Source organism: Nomascus leucogenys, chromosome 12, assembly GCF_006542625.1.
Source record: "Nomascus leucogenys isolate Asia chromosome 12, Asia_NLE_v1, whole genome shotgun sequence".
In the NCBI taxonomy this organism is placed as follows: Eukaryota; Metazoa; Chordata; class Mammalia; order Primates; family Hylobatidae; genus Nomascus; species Nomascus leucogenys.
Window position 1 is genome coordinate 14,030,688 of NC_044392.1, and position 20,131 is coordinate 14,050,818.

The window sequence follows — 20,131 nt, forward strand, 5'->3', positions numbered from 1 at the left end:
AGGCTTTAGAAGAAGCAACATCTTCAAAGGAGAACTAACCACAACAAAGAACCAATATATTATGACAAGGAAGAAACTGCCAGACCAGGCTGGGTGCGGTGGCTCATGCCTGTAATACTAGCACTTTGGGAGGCCAAGGCGGGCAGATCACTTGAGGAGTTTGACACCAGCCTGGACAATATGGTGAAACCCTGTATCTACTAAATATACAAAAATTAGCCAGGTGTGGTGGCCCACGCCTGTAGTCTCAACTACTCAGGAAGCTGAGGCAGGAGAATTGCTTGAACCTGGGAGGTGGAGGTTGCAGTGAGCCGAGATCACACTACTGCACTCCAGCCTGGGCAACAGAACAAGGCATGTGTTTGTATGCATTTGACCCTCTCTATGCTATCCAAAGCCACTATCAAAGAGATGGCTTCCTGTGTTGTGGAAGCTAGATGAGTGCCAGGAAAGGGTAAAGAAGTGGCAAAATTGTAGCCTTTTCATCTTTCATTACCTTAGTTGTCTTAAATATACTGACAACTAATTATGGTACAGAAGAAGACCAAACAAAAACAATAATTTTCGTGATTTCCTCCTTGAGACTGAAAACACCAAGAGTTATTTGAAATAAAAGGAACTGCCAGGCACAGTGGCTCACGCCTGTAATCCCAGAATTTTGAGAGGCTGAGGTGGGCGGATCACCTGGGGTCAGGAGTTCAAGACCAGGCTGGCCAACATGGCAAAACCCCGTCTCTACTAAAAATACAAAAATTAGCCAAGCGTGGTGGCTCTCACACCTGCAATCCCAGCTACTCGGGAGGCTGAGGCATGAGAATTGCTTGAACCCTGGAGGCAGAGGTTGCAGTGAGCCAAGATCGCGCCACTGCACTCCAGCCTGGGGGATACAGTGAGACCTTGTCTCCAAATAAAATAAAAGGAACCAATTGTAAAATCAGTGTCTGATAAAATCTTCTACCAATAAAGGCTCTCAATAGGCTAAAGAATAATCAATTGACAACATCAAATAGACTGAATTAGTTGAACTAAAACTGATAAAACTGATACGAATGCTGATGTCAAGTGATGTCTGCAGGCCAGTGGGCTCAAAGGGTGGAGGGTATGGTATCACTGTACTGGATGTGTCTTAAAATGGGGCAGGAATCCTACCAATAATATGGGAGGATGATCCCACCCAGCTATTTGCTGTATAAAAATTTGAGGAAAACAGAAGTAAGAAAAGCTATGGTCAGGACACTTTTTAAAACTGCTTTTTACAGGTCTTTTGTTCCTCCCCTAAGTTAGGTCTCAGCTAAAACCAACCCCAACTGAAGCCAAGATATTTAATACATTAGACATGAAGAACCAGAAGAGGAGACCGGGAGTCACGCAGAGGCTCTAGGACATTATGCTAGGCACTGTAAGGACACTCTAGACGTGGAAAAGGACAGCAACTCAATGTCAAAGATAAAAGCTTATCCTTACTTACGGTTCGGCATTTCAAGATGAATAAAAACACAGGCTTTTCTTATTTAGAATGGCAATTCTGACAGCTAAAAGGCTATCCAGCTACCATTGTTCTAGGGTTTTTACCCTCCCACCTTTTGAAGTTCCAGGTACAAAGAGCCTAAAAGGACACTTGGCTCACCTGGGCTGTGAATGGCACTCTGGGGAAGTGCATTGGTGATGTTGGGCAGCTCATGTCCATAGTTTCCATCCTCCAGGGGACAGACATCCAGGTCGCTCCACTTCTGCAGCTGCTGCAGCCAGCAGGATTTCTCCTCCAGTTTGCAGTGTGGATTTAAAATTATGCACACCCATAAAGCTCCTGGAAAATAAAGCAACCCATATTCTTAACATCTCTCCTTTGATGTGTGTGTAAGCCTTAATGTTTCAGTTTCATTTTTAGATGGTAGAGAAAGTTTCCAAAGCATTAACTTTTCTTAATATAAAAATTTGCTAAGATTTTCGGAACTGGCTTGTTTTTCCTTCCCAACACTTCCTTAAAGTAGAGTGACTATCTTATTTGAATCTGTGTGCCTGTGATATAAAGACAGATTTAGGCTTGAACTCCGAGCTCAAATCTGCAGTGTAATAAATATTTATTAAGAGCCTTCTATGTTAAGGCTCTGTGCTGGTGAATAAAACAGACACTGTTCCTACCCTTGAGGAACTGTCTAGTGAGGGAGACAGATAAATAAACATAATTCCATTTGAATATGATAAGTATTAAGATAAAGATATGTTCAGGGTATGAAAGCAGCATAGAGGAAGGTCATTTAGTACAAGGACATGGTTGGAAGTGAGGAAGTCAGAAAAGGTTTTTTTTTTTGCTTAGCTGAACTTCCTGAGCTTCATCAAATCATTCAATTGTAAAACTGAGATCATAAAAATACCTACTGTGTAGGGATATTGTGGGAATTTAATGAGATAACGTTTGTAAAGGGTCTAGCATATTACCTAGCCCACAGTAGAATCTTAGTATTTGCTTATCCAAGAAAAATAATTTATTTGGACTTGGATTTTCAAACTGCTGATAACTTGTGATGCCTTAAAACCATTACTTTCCTGGGATTTTTTTTTTTTTTTTTTTTTTTTTTTTTTTTGAGATAAAGTCTCGCTCTTGTCCCCCAAGCTGGAGTGCGATGGGGCGATCTTGGTTCACTGTTGCAACCTTCACCTCCTGAGTTCAAGCGATTCTCCTGCCTTGGCGCCCCACCCTCACACCCTCCACCCCGAGTAGCTGGGATTACAGGTGCCCGCCACCACGCCCGGCTAATTTTTGTATTTTTAGTAGAGACAGGGTTTCACCATGTCGGCTAGGTTTGTCTAGAACTCCTGACCTCAGGTGATCCACCCGCCTTGGCCTCCCAAAGTGCTGGGATTACAGGCATGAGCCACCGTGCCTGGCTGCAGTGTGTCTTAATATAAACATCCTTTAGGATGTAGTTACATCCATGGATAGAAGTACATTTGGACACTATTTCAAAGCCTCTCAAAGCCAAATAGGAATGTTTTAAAAAGCCATCTTAGCCTCAATTTCAGATATCAATTGAAGATGAAAATTAATTTCTGGCTGGGTGCTGTGGCTCACACTTATAATCCCAGCACTTTGGCAGGCCGAGGAGGGCGATCACTTGAGCTCAGGAGTTTGAGACCAGCCTGGGCAACATGGTGAAACCCTGTCTCTCCCAAAAATACAAAAAATTAGCTGGGCATGGTGGTGTGCACCCAGCTGGTCCCAGCTACTCAGGTGGCTGAGGTGGGAGGATTGTTTGAGCCCAGGAGGTGGAAGTTACAGTGAGCCGAGATCACACCATGCACTCCAGCATGGGTGACAGGAAAAAAAAAAAAAAAAAGAAAAAAACCCTCATTTCTATTGTTTAAATTCAATTTTTTAAATGTACCATGAAAAAGAAACTATATTATGTGTTGGGTGCAGTGGCTCACTCCTCTAATCCTAGCACTGTGGGAGGCTGAGGCAGGCGGATCACCTGAGGTTGGGAGTTCAAGACCAGCCTGACCACCATGGAGAAAGCCTGTCTCTACTAAAAATACAAAAAATTAGCCAGGTATGTTGGTGCATGCCTGTAATCCCAGCTACTTGGGAGGCTGTGGTAGGAGAATTGCTTGAATCTGGGAGGCGGAGGTTGCAGTGAGCTGGGATCCCGCCATTGCACTCAAGCCTGAGCAACAAGAGCGAAACTCCATCTCAAACAAAAAAAAAAAAGAAGAAGAAAAAAGAGAAAAGGAACTAACACAACAGTGACTTTTTAGGGGATTATAGTAACATTTATTTTACAGTTTAAGAAGGGCTTTTCATCTATAGTGTAGAAACAGATCTTCATATTTAATCTTCACAGGTAAAAAAGAGGACCAAAAAAGAAGCTACTAAATCTGGCAACTTCAGAAGAACTCTGGTGACCTTAGGAATGGCAAAATCAACAGGACAATAGGAATGGAAAACAGATTGGGTGAGATGAGAGGCTTAGGAGGTAAAGAAACAGGGTGCTAATTCTAGTCCTGGAGGAGTTCCAATTTCCTAGGCATTTTGATATTAAGAAGGGGATCCTGGCCAGGTGCGGTGTCTCATTCCTGTAATCCCAGCACTTTGGGAGGCGGAGGCGGGTGGATTGCTTCAGGTCAGGAGTTCGAGACCAGCTTGGCCAACATGGTGAAACCCCATCTCTACTAAAAATACAAAAAATTAGCCAGACATCGTAGTGTGTGCCTATAATCCCAGTTACTCAGGAGGCCAAGGCAAGAGAATCTCTTGAGTCCAGGAGGCAAAGGTTGCAGTGAGCCAAGATTAAGCTACTGCACTCCAGCCTGGGTGACAGAGCGAGACTTTGTTTCAAAAAAAAAAAAGGATCCCTAGAAAGTGAGCACAAGTACTTTCACCTATAAATTAAAAATGAGTTTTCTGTCTTATTAATTACATCCTTATAAATTTGTTTCAATACAATTACAACCCTGAGAAAGAGACAAAGCAAAAAATCCTACTAGTTGCCTGTATAAAACAGCACTCACAGGACTGTTATCAGTATCCAGAAGCATATTTTCCTACAACTTAAAAAAAAGCGTTGGCTGGGTACAGTGTCTCATGCTTGTAATACCAGTGCTTGGGGAGGCTGAGGTGGGAGGGTCACAAGGCCAGGAGTTTGAGATCAGCCTGGGCAACATAGTGAGACCCTATCTCTACAAAAAATTAGAACTTTTTGTAGTAGCCTGTGCCTGTAATCCTAGCTACTTGGGAGGCTGAGGTGGAAGTATTTCTTGAGCCCAGGAGTTTGAGTTGCAGTGAGTTATGATCACAGCACTGTATTCCAGCCTAGGGGACAGTGAAATCTTGTCTCAAAGTAAATCAATAAAAAGAAATTTGGCCTGGGCGTGGTGGCTCATGTCTATGGTCCCAGCACTTTGGGAGGCCAAGGCAGGTGGATCACTTGAGGTCAGGAGTTTGAGACCAGCCTGGCCAACATGGTGAAACCCTGTCTCTACAAAAGTAGAAAAATTAGCCGGGAATGGTGGTATGCGCCTGTAGTCTCAGCTACTTGGGAGGCTGAGGCAGAAGAATTGAGTGAACCCAGGAGGCAGAGGTTGCAGTGAGCTGAGATCGCACCACTGCACTCCAGACTGGGCAACAGAGTGAGACTCTTTCTCAAAAACAACAACAAAAAATTTAAAAAGTATCAAAAACTCTAAGCAAAGGTAGCTACTATGGAAATTAAAATTTTACATAATTATTAAATATTAAATATAATAATAAAATAATAGCTATCATTGATTTATTTTCATCAGCTAGGGATTAAGGTGTTAAGCACTTTATCTCATTCAGTCCTCTAACTCTGAGGGTCAACAGGTCTTGGTTTGGATGTAAAAGAAAATAGGGAATCAAGGACAACCCTTAAATTTCCTTCTTGAGCAATGAGGGAGTCTCGCTCTGTCACCCAGGCTGGAGTGCGGTGGCATGATCTCAGCTCACTGCAATGTCTGCCTCCCAGGTTCAAGCAATTCTTCTGCCTCAGCCTCCTAAGTAACTGGGATTACAGGCACCTGCCACCATGCCCGGTTAATTTTTTGTATTTTTTTTGAGATGGAGTCTCACTCTGTTGCCCAGGCTGGAGTGCAGCGGTGTGGTCTTGGCTCACTGCAAGCTCCGCCTCCCAGGTTCACACCATTCTCCTGCCTCAGCCTCCCGAGTAGCTGGGACTACAGGCGCCCACCACCACGCCTGGTAATTTTTTGTATTTTTAGTAGAGATGGGGTTTCACCGTGTCAGCCAGGATGGTCTCAATCTCCTGACCTCGTGATCTGCCCGCCTCGGCCTCCCAAAGTGCTGGGATAACAGGCGTGAGCCACTGCGCCCGGCCAATTTTTTGTATTTTTAGTAGAGACAGGGTTTCACCATGTTGGCCAGGCTTGTCTTTAACTCCTGACCTCAGGTGATTTGCCTGCCTTGGCCTCCCAAAGTGCTAGGATTACAGGTGTGAGACACCGCGCCTGGCCATTGAGCAACAAGATAATACATCTCGATGGTATATATTGAGATGGTGACAACAAGGGGAAAATAAGGCTTTGGCAGGAAAATTAAGAGTTCTGTGATGTCTGTATTAAGTTTGAGATGTTTCTTAGAAGTGATGGGCAGCTGGACACAGCCTGGAGCTCAGGGGAAAGATCAGCGCTAGAGACATACATTTGTGATTTACCTACATCTGGATAGTATTTAAAGCCATGGGACTGAATATATAATCATTTAGGCAGAGAATGTAAACAGGAAAGTGGATGCTGGGGGGTACTCAATATTTAGAAGGGTTGAGGAAAGGCAGAGAAGTCTGCAAAGGAGACTGAGTGAAAGTCACCAGGAACACAGTGGGGAAACCCAGTGGGTATGCAGTTATGGAAACCAAGAGAAGAGTGTTTCAAAAAGAGTATGGGCATGTGGCTCATGCCTGTAATCCCAGCACTTTGGGAGATGGAGGCGGTAGAATTGCTCGAGGCTAGGAGTTCAAGACCAGCCTGGGCAACATAGTTAGACCCTGTCGCTACAAAAGGAAGGAAAAATAAAAGAGTATGGTCAAGTTTACTGAAAACCGCTAAGAGTTTTGAAGTAACATGAGAACAGAGAAGTGACTGTTGTATTTAGCAATATGGAAATTACTTGTGATTTCGACAACAGCTACTTCAGGAGAATGGCAGCAATGGGCAATGGAAACCCAACTGGAGTGGGCTCAAGAAAGAACGGAGGGGAGCAAATGGAAAGAGTGACCACAGATAATTTTTTAAAGAAGTGTTATTTCAAAGGGGAGAAGAGAAATGGGTTAATAGGTGGTGAGGACAGTTGGAATATCAAAGGAGTATTTTTTAAAATTTGAGATTAAAGATATTAGAGCAGGCGAGGCATGGTGACTCACGCCTGTAATCTCAACGCTTTGGGAGACCGAGGTGGGCGGATCACCTGAGGTCAGTAGTTCGAGACCAGCCTGGCCGACATGGTGAAACCCCATCTCTACCAAAAATACAAAAATTAGCTGGGCCATGGTGGTGCACGCCTGTAGTCCCAGCTACTTGGGGGCCTGAGGCAGAAGAATTGCTTGAACCCAGGAGGCAGAGATTGCAGTGAGCCAAGACTGAGCCACTGCCAAGACTGCACCACTGCACTCCATCCTGGGTGACAGAGTGAGACTCTGTCTCAAAAAAAAAAAAAAAAAAAAAACAAAGATATTAGAGCATATTTATATGCTGACGGAAATGATCCTGTAGAGAGAAAAAAGTTAATAATGCCCAAGCAAAGAAATAATTGTAGGAGCAACATTCTTGAAAAAAGGAGATAGAACAGAACCCAGAGCAAACATGTAAGGGTTGGCCTTTCATGACAGCAGAGATACTTCATGGATTTTAACAGAGGAGAAGGCAAACCATATGGGTAGAGACATAGAAAGCATTAGTAGATTTGTAGGTGGGGAGATGATAAAACTTCATGTCGGATTGGTCCCATTTTCTCTAGTTCAGAAACGGAAAGTAGTGAGCCATTTCTCTCTACATTTGTAGTTCCTACAAACCCTGCCTAGGTTCTCCATAGGTGTATAGGCCTTGTGATCTGTAAGGAGCCCTAAGAATAGCTAGGGGAGCCCTTAGAATAGTTAGGGGAAGCATGAATGCATGAATGCACTGTGTTCTAGTGTCTAACCTAATAAGCCTTCTCTAAGTGCAGTGGTTCTCAAAGTGTGGTCTCTGGATCAGCAGCATCAGCATCCCCTGAGAATTTGTTTGAAATGCAAATTCTCAGGCTCCACTCCAAACCCACTGATTCAGAAACTTGGGATAGGGACCAGTGATCTGTTTAAACAAGTACTCCAGGTGATTCTGAAAGGTTTGAGAACCACTGTCTTAGCAGAATGCTGAGGGTTTCTTGTATGGTTGATACAATAATGTGTTAGATATGAAAATGCCAGAAGCAAGAGTTTTTCATAATGAACCCAAGCATATAACAAGAGTTTTAAAAGCACCAGGAGCCAACTCTACTTACTTCCTCCCAACTACCTTTGTCCCAGAAGTAAAGCCCAAGTCCACAGCACAATCCTGTGACTGGTTCAGAAATTAAGACATTCAGGCCTCAGATGAAACTGACTCTCCCAAGGCTAACTTCAAGTTCTTAAGGAACATGCACTTCGAAAAAATAAAAGGACTTAAGATAGAATTGAGGGAGATGTTACAGAGGGATATTTGATTTAAAGTCAGACAGATTGGGCTTCCAGTGTTAGAGCCAAAACTTACTAGTGTGTGACCCTGAGTTCAGGGTATGGAAGATTCTGAAAGCAGGGCGAGAAGTACTAGCATTGCAAAACTGGTCTTAGTGCAAGGGAATGCTAAAGAGAAATGATGGCCACAGAGGACTGCCTTGATGAGGGAGAACCTAGAACAGTGAGGCCATTAGAAGGTCACAGTTCTAATCTAATCTAAAAGTTTGAAGGGGGAATGGACACTACATTGCATTTTAAAGGTTGAGAAATCAAATAAAGTTGGTCACTGGATGTAGGGAATGAAAGAAAAATGAGTGCTTGGCAATAAGTTTGGTAAAGTAAGGAATGGTGGTGCCAATGCCAGTCACAAGAGCGTTTTTTTGCAGAAGAAAGCCCAAGTTCATTTTTGATTTCTCATTGGAAATGGTCAATGGACATCTACTCATGTGGGACTAGAACTCAGATGAGTAGAAAGAAGATAAAGGTGAAATGACCATATAAGTAAGCTCTGAAGCTATGACATTTTAAAGTTATCAAGGGAATACAGAGAAGGAAGAATAGAAGGTTAAGTCCAAGTATTGGAAACTGCCCCTACGTCTTAAAGGTCTGGCTGGGAGTGATACAGAAGAGCAGACTCGGGAAAAGCAACAAAAGTGAGGCTGATAAGTATTTGGAGAGCCAGGCTACTGCCATGCAACAGAAGCCAAGCAAAGAGGTTTTCTCTCAACAAAGGTTTCCAAATGGTAACATCTGGAACAGAATGCTTGATGTCAATAGCAAAGCACAATGCTGTGGAAGCAACAAAAGTGAGTTCATTGTTACTCTGGGTGGACTCTGTAGAACCTAAGTCTTCTACCAACTGGACTTAGCAAGATCCATGCAATGATTGATGGCAAGGGTTCATAAACAGTGTTGCCACAGGGCAAGATGGTAGGACGAAGCACTTCTCTGAACGATGGGAACTTACCTAGCTCATCCCAGAGCTGCCTGCACTTGTCTGTCATGTTTGTTCCTTGCTGCCTCCAGAGTGTGAGTCGTGGGTCAGCCATAAACTGCTCAGTTATTAGTGTCAGCATCCTTGCTCCATTGGAATCTCTCATCCGCAGCATTTCTCGAACCTGACACATAAGAAGTGGCAAGAGATTGGTGATTGTGCATCACAAAAAAGTAGGAGGAGAAGAAAGTGGGGGAGCGGGAAGTGAAGATGAAGTATCTGAGTACACCATATCCAAAAGAGCCAGAAAGAAGGCCTCTTGTTCTGTAAGCAAGATATCTGCATGTACCAAGAAAGCCTGATGTTCACAATGAGATACCACTTCACACCCACTAGGATGGCTAGAATTAAAAAGTCAGATAACAAGTGTTGGACAGGATGTAAAGAAATTGACACATCATACACTGTTGGTAGGAACATAAAATGATACAGTCATCTTGGAAAACAGACTGGCAGTTCTTCAAATGATTAAGCATAGAGTTACCATATGACCCATCAATTCCACTCCAAGAAAGAAATGAAAATATATGTCCACATAGAACCTTATACAAGAATGTTTATAGTAGCACTATTCATAATAGCCAAAAGATGGAAACAACTCAAATGTTCACTAACAGATGAATGGATAAACAAAATGTAGGGTATCCACATTTTGAACAATAAATCCACATTTATCGTTCAGATGTAAAAAGGAATGAAGTACTGATTCATGCTATGACACCGATGAATCTTAAAAACATTATGCTGAGTGAAGGAAGCCAATCATAAAAGACTACATACTATATGAATGATTCCATTCATATGAAAGTCCAGAATAGGGAAATCTATAGAGACAGAAAGTAGATTAGTGGTTTCTTAGGGCTGGGGGAGGGAGACATAGAGGACAAGGGAGGGATAGGTAAGGGTATGGGGTTTCTTTTGAGGTGATGAAAATGTCCTAAAGTTGATTGTGGTGATGGCTGCATATAACTATGAATATACCAAAAACCACTGAACTGAACTTCAACACTTTAAATGGGTGAATTGTATAGTATATGAATTATATCTCACTGAAGGTATTAAGGGGAAAAAAAAGAAAAGAAAAACAGCCTGCTGTGAGAGCCGTTAGTTTCAAAATACTAAGTGTCTTTAGGAACAATGTTGAAACTCTAGTCTTCAAGCTTCATCAGGCAGCACTGGATTAAAAGCAGAGGGAAGGCAGTTTCCTTGCTAAAATGCCCCAGCAATACTAACTCATTTAGAGAGCAGAGCAGAAGTAACAGGACTATCAGGCTGAGGTGGGAGGGCTCCCTGGATGCAACCTGCTCAGGTCTGGTCAGCCTCTCCCACTAGATTTCAAGTATTCAGTTCAGCTACGTCAAGTGAGCTAGGTATAATGCATGAAGCCTGAAGTGTGGTGTGCCCAGTCTAACTTAAGCTTCTTCTGTCAACAACAAAAGAAAAACACCTTTTCATATCTTACCTTGGCAAACATTGAGTTGAGTTGCTTTCCAGAGCCACAGTAACCACCCTGGGAGAGAAAAAGCTTCACTTGTTCTTTCACCTGTTCTTCATCCAAATGCCAACAGTTCTCATCATCAATGCTGGCCCCAGCTGTGGGGTCAGGGGCACCTATGAAGAATGGGAACAGTGAAATGAATCCCCCGAGTTCACATGCTACACATTCAGCTGGAGGGGCACTTTGTGAGCATATTCAAACAGAGATGGGTCATTCTGCTTTCATACGGGTTTTGTCAACTGTATAGTCCTAAACAAAATAAATAAATACATAAAATTAATTTTTCAAAAAGCCTAAATTAAAAGATCTAATGCTAGTTGCATGTTCACTTAAGTCTCAGTTATAGCTTCATCTAAGATCTACAGATACCACTGTAGGGGAAAAAAGGCTAGAAGAGATATACAATATGCAAATTGTGCGTTTGTTTCCCCAGGAGAGTGACATTTTGTTTCTTCTTTTTGCTTTTCTATGAAGTTTAAATATGCCTTAATAGGCACACATTATTTTAAAATAAAAATACATTCTTTGAACATGAAAAGTTCTTTTTGTTTGTTTGTTTGAGACAGGGTCTCACTCTGTCACCCAGGCTGCTGGAGTACAGTAGCGTGATCATGGTTCATTGCAGCCTCGACCTCCCAGGCCCACTTGATCCTTCCACCTCAGCCTCCCAAGTAGGCGGCACCACAGGAGAGGGCCACCACGCCCAACTATTTTAAAACAATTTTTTGTAGAGACAGGGTTTTGCCATGTTGCCCAGGCTGGTCTCAAACTCCTGGGCTCAAGCAATCCTCCCAACTCAGTCCCCCAAAGTACTGGGATTACAGGCCAAAAAAATTCTGTTTTTTAAAGTTCACTAGAAAATTGTCCCTAAAGCATAGGTAGACTTGCATACAGGGTGATATGATTTTATAAATTTATATAAAATATACTTTCATATTGGGCTCACCTTGACAAAACCACTTAAAACATAGTTATAGTTATTTACACATCCCTCTCTCCTAGTAGTCTGTTAACTCCTTACTCACAGTTGAATCCCCAGTTGAATCCAAAGCTGTATCACCTATAGCATAGTGCTGATAATGTGACAAGCACTCTGGAAATGTCTGTGAAATGAAAACTGAATCATCTTTCACTCTCTTATAAAGTGCTGTAACAATTTGTTTTTTAAAAAAATTTAACTGACAAATAATAATTGTGTGTATATATGGGGTACAATGTAATGTTTTAATCTATGCATTCTTTTTTTTTTTTTTTTTTTTGAGACAGAGTCTCACTCTGTCATCCAGGTTGGAGTGCAGTGGCATGATCTCGGCTCACTGCAACTTCCACCTCCCAGGTTCAAGTGATTTTTGTGCCTCAGCCTCCCAAGTAGCTGGGATTTCAGGCATGTGCCACCATGCCTGGCTAATTTTTGTATTTTTGGCAGAGATGGGGCATCGCCATGTTGGCCAGGCTGGTCTCAAACTCCTGGCTTCAAGCAATCTGCCTGCCTTGGCCTCCCAAAGTGCTGGGATTACAGGCGTGAGCCACCATGCCCAGCCTGACCTATGTATACATTATAGGAAGATTTGATCAAGCCAATTAACATACCCATCAACTCACCAGTTTTTTTTTTTTTGATGTGGTAAGAACGTTAAAATCTATTTTAGTAATTTTGAAATATACATTATTGGTTGGGTGCAGTGGCTTGAACTGGGGAGAATGTGAAAAAAGTGGAGAACCCTTGGCACCCAGGTGATGATAGTGGCAGTAGCTGTGGAAGAAATAAGGCACAGTCTATAAATACCTAGTGTGTATCTATAGAAAACTGCTGGGATAGGGCTAGGACAAGGCAAAACCTTGAGAGTTACTAACAGTACAACTTCACCTAAACTTCAAAAGGGTTTGTTTATTTGACAGGAGAGAAAGGAAAGTAAACTGTACAAATGTTTGCTGGTCTACAATGGACCCCAGGAGAAAATGAGCTGCTAAAATGGGTGACAGCAGCAAAAAAGGAAGTGAGTTAATATTTGGGGCATCAAGGTAACAAACTACAAGGAGTTGGTGTGATTGCTGAGGCAAGCAAAGTCATTTGGGAAGAGAATGAACTGGCAAGAGACCCCATGGAGAATTTTCTAAGACATTTTCATTTTCATTTCTAAGACATTTTCATTTATTCAGCCAATATTTATAGAGAGCTTGATATGTACAGAACCTGTGCCTGTGCCAAATACTGGATATATAATGGTAAACAAAGCAGATATGGAGCTTATAGTTGGGGAGAGAGACCTGAAGCAAATAATCACATGTACACATTTTTGTGTGGAAAGGAAGAAGAGCCAAAGAAGGCTTCTCTGAGAAAGTGACATTTAGGCTGACACTTGAAAAATAAATAGGAGTTAACCTGGCAGAGAGTGGAAGAAATACTGTGTATTTTTTGTTCAAAAAAGACATTATGTCATAAATTACTTTGGTAATTAAATACAACTATAATAAGGGAGGGAGGATAGAAATAGTATGGGAAAGGAGGATATTCTTTCAAGGAGAGGGAGTATCATGTGAAAATGCAGGCAAAAGCCGGATCATGCAAAGTTTTGTATGCCACAGAAATTTGGACTCGATCCTAACAGTAATAGCAGGCCACTGAAGGATGGTGGTGTGAAGAATGGAATAAACGGGATTAATAGTGGAAATTGAAAGATCAGTTAGATGGCTACTGTAGCAATTTACATCAGAGATTATAGTGGTTTGATTTAATAGGGAGAAGTAGAAAATTATGAAATATATTTCAGAGGTAAAGTTAACTGATCTTGCAAGGTACTGCATGTGGAATACACAAAAGGCAAAGGTGTTAGGAGTAACTACAAGGTTTTCATCATGATTCCATGGCTAGATGGTGGTGCTATATGGTGAATACAGAAGGATAAATAAATTGGGGAAGAAGATCATAAAATCACATTTGGGTATGTTGATCTTGGGATGCCTTTATGACATTAAATAGTTGGATATAGAGTCTAACGCTCAAAAGATATGGGCTGAAGAAATACATGTGTGAGGTCGGGCACAGTGGCTCATGCCTGTAATCCTAGCACTTTGGGAGGCCAAGGTGGGTGTGTTGCTTGAGCCCAAGAGTTCAAGACCAGCCTGGGCAACACAGTGAGACCCTGCCTCTATAAAAAAATACAAAAATTAGCCAAGCATGGTGGCATGAGCCTGTAGTCCCAGCTACTTGGGAGGCTGAGGTGGGAGGATCACCTGAGCCCAGGGAGACTGAGGCTGCAGTGAGCTGTGATTGTGCCACTGCATTCCAGCCTAGGTGACAGAGTAAGACCCTGCCTCAAAAAAAAAAAAAAAAAAAAAAAAAGAAAGAAAGAAATACATTTGTGAGTCATGGAATGTAGATAATATTTGAAGACAAGGATGTAACTGAGATTGCCTACAGAGATCATATAAAATAAGAAGAGGAGAAAATGTAAGATTAATCTATAAGAAATGTCAATATTCAAAGGTCACAGTAGAGGATAGCATTAAGGAATAAACAAGGGCACAAATCATTTAACTAGATAAACTAGGTGTGGAGTTCACAAACTGGCTTCTTCAGCTATCTCTCACTAACTCCCAGGCAGCATCTTTTTAAAAAATCCTTTCTTTAGTTTAAAAATCAAATTAAATTAAAATGCCCTTATATGTTCACTGGTTAGAACATTTTAGTCTTTTCACAGAAAGAGATGAGTATGAAACCACTTATCTTTAGCAACAGTAAAGTAGACCTAGTCAATGTAAATGATACTTTAACATTATAGTCTGAATTTTTTCCTAAGGACTAAAACTAATAAGAGAAATGGGGACAAGTGAAGATAAGATAGAAAGGATGTCTTTTATAAATAATTATGAAACAAACCATTGTGTGGGTTCGGCCTCAATGTAAGCATTGAGGCTTATATAATGAGACCTGTCCTGAGGGGGTTATTAAGTCTAAGGAACCAATTATTCTTTCATTTTTTTTTTTTTTTTGAGATGGAATCTCACTCTGTTGCCCAGGCTGGAGTGCAGTGGTGTGATCTCAGCTCACTGCAACCTCTGCCTCCAGGGTTCAAGCCATTCTCCTGCCTCAGCCTCCCAAGTGGCTGGGATTACAGGTGGTGCACATTACCATGCCTGGCTAATTTTTGTATTTTTAGTAGAGATGGGATTTCACCATGTTGGCCAGACTGGTCTTGAACTCCTGACCTCAGGTGATCTGCCTGCCCCAGCCTCCCAAAGTGCTGGGATTACAGGTGTGAGCCACGGTGCCTGGCTGATAAATCGTAATTTAAAAATTTTAATGTACGGTGAGCTGAAATCATGCCATTGCACTCCAGCCTGGGCAATAAGGGCGAAACTCCGTCTCAAAAAAAAAAAAAAATTAATGTATTCCAATTTGTTGGCCTTTTCCTACTAAAGAAAATTTTCTCTACCTCAAGGACATGAAGGTGTTCTCTTCTTTTAGGTTTTACTCTTCTACTTTTCACATTTATATCTGCAATCCATCCACAACTGATTTTTCTGAATGGTATCAGGTAGAAATCAAGTTTCAACTGGAAACTTGATTTCCGGTTGATCCAGCATCTCTTATTGAAAAGATTATTCTTTTCCCTTTCTTGGCATTTAGTGGAATCCTCTCACTGTTTTGTTGCTGTTGTCTTTTTTTTTTTTTTTTTCTGAGACAAGATCTTTGTCTCCCAGGCTGGAGGGCGGTGGTGCCATTGTAGCTCACTGCAGCCTCAAACTCCTGGGCTCAAGCAATCCTCTGGCCTTGCCTCGGCCTCCTGAGCAGCTGGGACTACAGGCACACACCACCATACCCAGCTAATTTGATTTTTTTTTTTTGTAGAGATGGGGGTCTTACTTTGTTGCCCAGGCTGGTCTTGAACTCCTGGGCTCATGCGATCCTCCTGCTTTGTTTTGACCTCCCAGAGTGCTGGAATTACTGGCGTGAGCCATCCCACCCAGACTGAATCTTTTCACTTTAGAAATTCACGTTTTTGGGCCGGGCACAGTGGCTCATGCCTGTAATCCCAACACTTTGGGAGGCCGAGGTGGGTGGATCACAAGGTCAGGAGATCCAGACCATCCTGGCTAACACAGTGAAACCCCGTCTCTACTAAAAATACAAAAAATTAGCCAGGCGTGGTGGTGGGCGCCTGGAGTCCCAGCTACTGGGGAGGCTGAGGCAGGAAAATGGTGTGAACCCAGGAGGCAGAGCTTGCAGTGAGCCAAGATTGCGCCACTGCACTCCAACCTGGGCAACAGAGTGAGACTCCGTCTCAAAAAAAAAAAAAGAAAAGAAATTCATGTTTTATTCTAGAAAATTTTGTTCAATTATTTCATTGGTGAATTCCTTACCTCTGTTTTCTATTTCTGAAACCCCTATTAACCCCTATTAGTTAAACACTGGAATTTGAGGACTCGTTTTAATTTTTGATACATTTTTTTCTCCTCTTTTTCATCTCTCTTTTTGCTCTACTCCATAGGAATTTTTTTAAGGGGGTTGCAAAAAATAATCACTTTATTTGATTTATAGTTGTAGATACGGAGTATATTTTCCTTAAGAAATGAAAAACTAAGAAGAAAATGCCACTCAACATCGCTGGCATAGCAACAGATCAGCAGGAAAAAAAAATACTATGATAAACTTGTCTCTTTAATACCAAGAATAAATTCTAGGCCAAGCTTCAATATGCTTCCTGTTTTTTCACTACATATTTCTTTTACTGCTGCTCTTCATTCTTCTCCACATTTCATATTAGAGGACTGGTACAGCCTTTAAAACTTCTTTGATAGAAGCAAATCCAGTATCCACTGATTTCTTCTCAAATGCACTCTAACCCATCCGATAGCCTGGCAGTTTCATTCTCATGAATGAATACTTGAGTAGCCATGAAAAACCTCAATAAGACACACACAAATCCAATGAATAGAAGAAGTCTATTGAGTTTTGGGATATTTGGTGCATTCGATCGGTCCAGGATTATGAAACCTAAACCTCCCACTGTAAACAGGAAGCTGGATGCAAGTCCTTCCATAATATACTGTCCATTTACTCTGTAGGCCAAGAAAGCTACTGGCCTCTGATGCCCATGTTCATCAGTCACAGAACCAACACTTGGAGGTTCAACAATAACATCATACATTATTCCTCTGGTGATGAGGAAGTAAGACACCACCACCAGAGCATACACAGTCATGGCCAACGGCATGGGCATCCAGGGTGGCTTCTTCAGCTTCAGGTTAGGACATTCGAGCACAAAGAACGGGACACGGTACAAAGTCTCCATGATGGTGGCAGCAAGGGCTGTTCTCTGTAGGAATTTTATGTTCCAACAGTTCTATTGAGTTTTAAAATTTTCTGCCATCAAATTTGTAATATTCATGATCTTTTTTCTGTTCTTTGCATTTGTTTTTGTAGTATCTAGTTGTTATTTCATAGGTTGCAATATCTTTTTATTTCTGATACTAATAATTTTTCAAAGTTTTATTCTTTCTGCATAGTTTGTATTTCCCCCAAATTGTCTTTCCATGTTTGTTAGTTCTATCTTCCACAATATTCCACACTGTTGACCATTCACTTTTTGAAACTCAATGCTACATTTTCTTTGATAATAACTTGCTAGTTTTTTCCCATTACTTTGTTAATTCCTACATTGGCTCCTCTTTCATCACCTGTTTATTCAAGGATGTTTTCAATCAACAAACACTTATAGAACACTGATTATTTTACAGGTATTGTGCTTGGTGAGGGACACTCAGAAATTAGCAAAACATGGTGCCTGACCTGACTTCTCAAGTTATCTTACTTTTCTCTTGGTATTCAATCTTTCTTTTTTAATTTTAATTTTTGTGGGTAGATAGTAGGTGTATATATTTATGGGGTACATGAGATGTTTTGATATAGACATGCAATGCATAGTAATCACAACATGGAAAATGGGGTACCCATTACCTCAAGTATTTATTCTTTGTGTTACAAACAATCCAATTATACTTTCAGTGATTTAAAAATGTACAATTAAATTATTTATTGACTATAATCATCCTGTTGTGCTATCAAATACTAGGTCTTTTTCATTCTAACTATGTTTTGTACACATTAACCATCCCAACCTCCCTGACATGCCCCCACTACCCTTCCCAGCCTCTCATAACCATCCTTCTACTCTCTCTACCCCCATGAGCTCAATTGTTCTGATTTTTAGATCTCACAAATAAGTGAGAACATGTGATGATATTTGTCTTTCTGTGCCTGGTTTATTTCACCTAGGATAATAACCTCCAGTTCCATCCATGTTGTTGCAAATGACAGAATCTCATCTTTTTTTTTTTTTTTTGAGATAGGGTCTCACTCTGTCACCCAGGCTGGAGTGCAGTGGCATGATCATGGCTCACTGCAGCCTTAACCTCCTAGGCTCAAGCAATTCTCCTGCCTCGGCCTCCCCAGTAGTTGAAACTACAGGTGCATGCCACCAACACCTGGCTACTTTTTTGTAATTTTTGTAGAGATGGAGTTTTTCCATGTTGCCCAGGCTGGTCTTGAACTCCTGAGCTCAAGAAATCTGCCTGCTTCGACCTCCCAAAATGCTAGGGCTACAGGTGTGAGCCACTGCACCCAGCTGATCTTATTCTTTTTTATTGCTGAATAGTACTCCACTATGTATAAGTACCACTTTTTTTTTATCCATTCGTCTGCTGATGGACACTTAAGAATGGTTCCAAATCTTGGCTATTGTGAACAGTGCTGCAACAAACAAACATGCCAGTACAGACCTCTCTCTGATATACTGATTTCCTTTCTTTGGGGTATATACCCAGCAGTAGGATTGCTGAATCATATGGTAGCTCTGTTTAGTTTTTTGAGGAACTTTCAAACTGTTCTCCATAGTGGTTGTACTAATTTACTTTGCCACCAACAGTGTACGAGGGTTCCCTTTTCTCCACATCCTCACCAGCACTTGAAATTGCCGTCTTTTGGATATAAGCCATTTTTACTGAGGTGAGATGGTATGTCATTGTGGTTTTGATTTGCATTTCTCTGATGACAAATGATATTGAGTACCTTTTCATATACTCATTTACCATTTGTATGTCTTCTTTTGAGAAATGTCTGTTCAGATCTATTGCCCATTTTAAAATCAGATTATTAGATTTTTTTCCTATTGAATTAAGCTCCTTATATATTCTGGTTATTAATTCCTTGTCAGATGGGTAGTTTGCTAATATTTTCTCCCATTCTATGGGTTGTCTCTTCACTTTGTTGATTATTTCCTTTCTGTACAGAAGCTTTTTAACTTGATGTGATCCCATTTGTCCATTTTTGCTTTGGCTGCCTGTTCTTGTGGGTTATTACTCAAGAAATCTTTGCCCAATCCAGTGTCCTAGAGAGTTTCCCCAATGTTTTCTTGTAGTAGTTTCATAGTTTCACGTCTTAGATTTAAGTCTTTAATCCATTTTTATCTGATTTTTGTATATGGCTAGAGATAGGGGTCTAGTTTCATTTCTTCTGCGTATGGATATCCAGTTTCCCAGCATCCATTTATTGAAAAAACTGTCTTTTCCCCAGTGTATGTTCCTGGCACCTTTGTAACAAATGAGTTCAGTGTAGGTGTGTGGATTTGTTTCTGGGTTTTCTATTCTGTTCCATTGGTCTGTGTGTCTATTTTATGACAGTATCATGCTATTTTAGTTACTATAGCTCTGTAGTATAATGTGAAGTCAAGTAATATGATTATTCCATTTTTTTGTTCTTTTTGCTTAGGATAGCTTTGGTCATTCCAGGTCTTTTGTGGTTTCACATAACAAAAAACAATTTTAGAATTATTTTTTCTATTTCTGTGAAGAATGTCATTGGTATTTTGATAGGGATTACATTGAATCTGTAGATTGAGTAGTATGAATATTTTAACAATATTGATTTTTTCCAATCCATGAATGTGGAATATCTTTCCATTTTTTGGTGTCTTCTTCAATTTCTTTCATCAGTGTTTTATAGTTTTCATTATAGAGATCTTTCACTTCTTTGGTTAACTCCTAGGTATTTAATTTTATTTGTGGCCACTGTAAATGGGATTACTTTTTAAATGTATTTTTTAGATTGTTCACTGTTCGCATATACAATTGCTACTGATTTTTTTTTTTTTTTTTTTTTTTTTGGTGGAGTCTCACTGTTGTCGCCCCGGCTGGAGTTGCAGTGGCACGATCTCAGCTCACTGCAACCTCTGCCTCCTGGGTTCAAGCGATTCTCCTGCCTCAGCTTCCCAAGTAGCTGGGATTACAGGTGCCCACCATCACGCCTGGGTAATTTTTGTATTTTTAGTAGAGGTAGAGTTTCACCATGTTGGCCAGGCTTGTCTCAAACTCCTGACCTTAGGTGATCCACCTGCCTCGGCCTCCCAAAGTGATGGG

At 41.1% G+C, this 20,131-nt stretch overlaps 1 protein-coding gene and 1 pseudogene across 3 annotated transcripts in view; both read right to left on the bottom strand.

Moving 5' to 3' along the window:
- Window positions 1–20,131, bottom strand: part of ZSWIM5 (zinc finger SWIM-type containing 5) — a 176,208-nt gene that overhangs the window by 32,623 nt on the left and 123,454 nt on the right. For all 3 annotated transcript variants that reach the window (XM_030823773.1, XM_030823772.1, XM_012511383.2), the window contains exons 3-5: window positions 10,679–10,827; window positions 9,190–9,340; window positions 1,628–1,807 (exon numbers count right to left, since the gene is read on the bottom strand). In XM_030823773.1, coding sequence (XP_030679633.1) covers window positions 1,628–1,807; window positions 9,190–9,340; window positions 10,679–10,827 — 480 coding nt within the window. The remainder of the gene's footprint in view (window positions 1–1,627; window positions 1,808–9,189; window positions 9,341–10,678; window positions 10,828–20,131) is intronic.
- LOC105740622 lies at window positions 16,557–17,025 on the bottom strand (annotated as a pseudogene).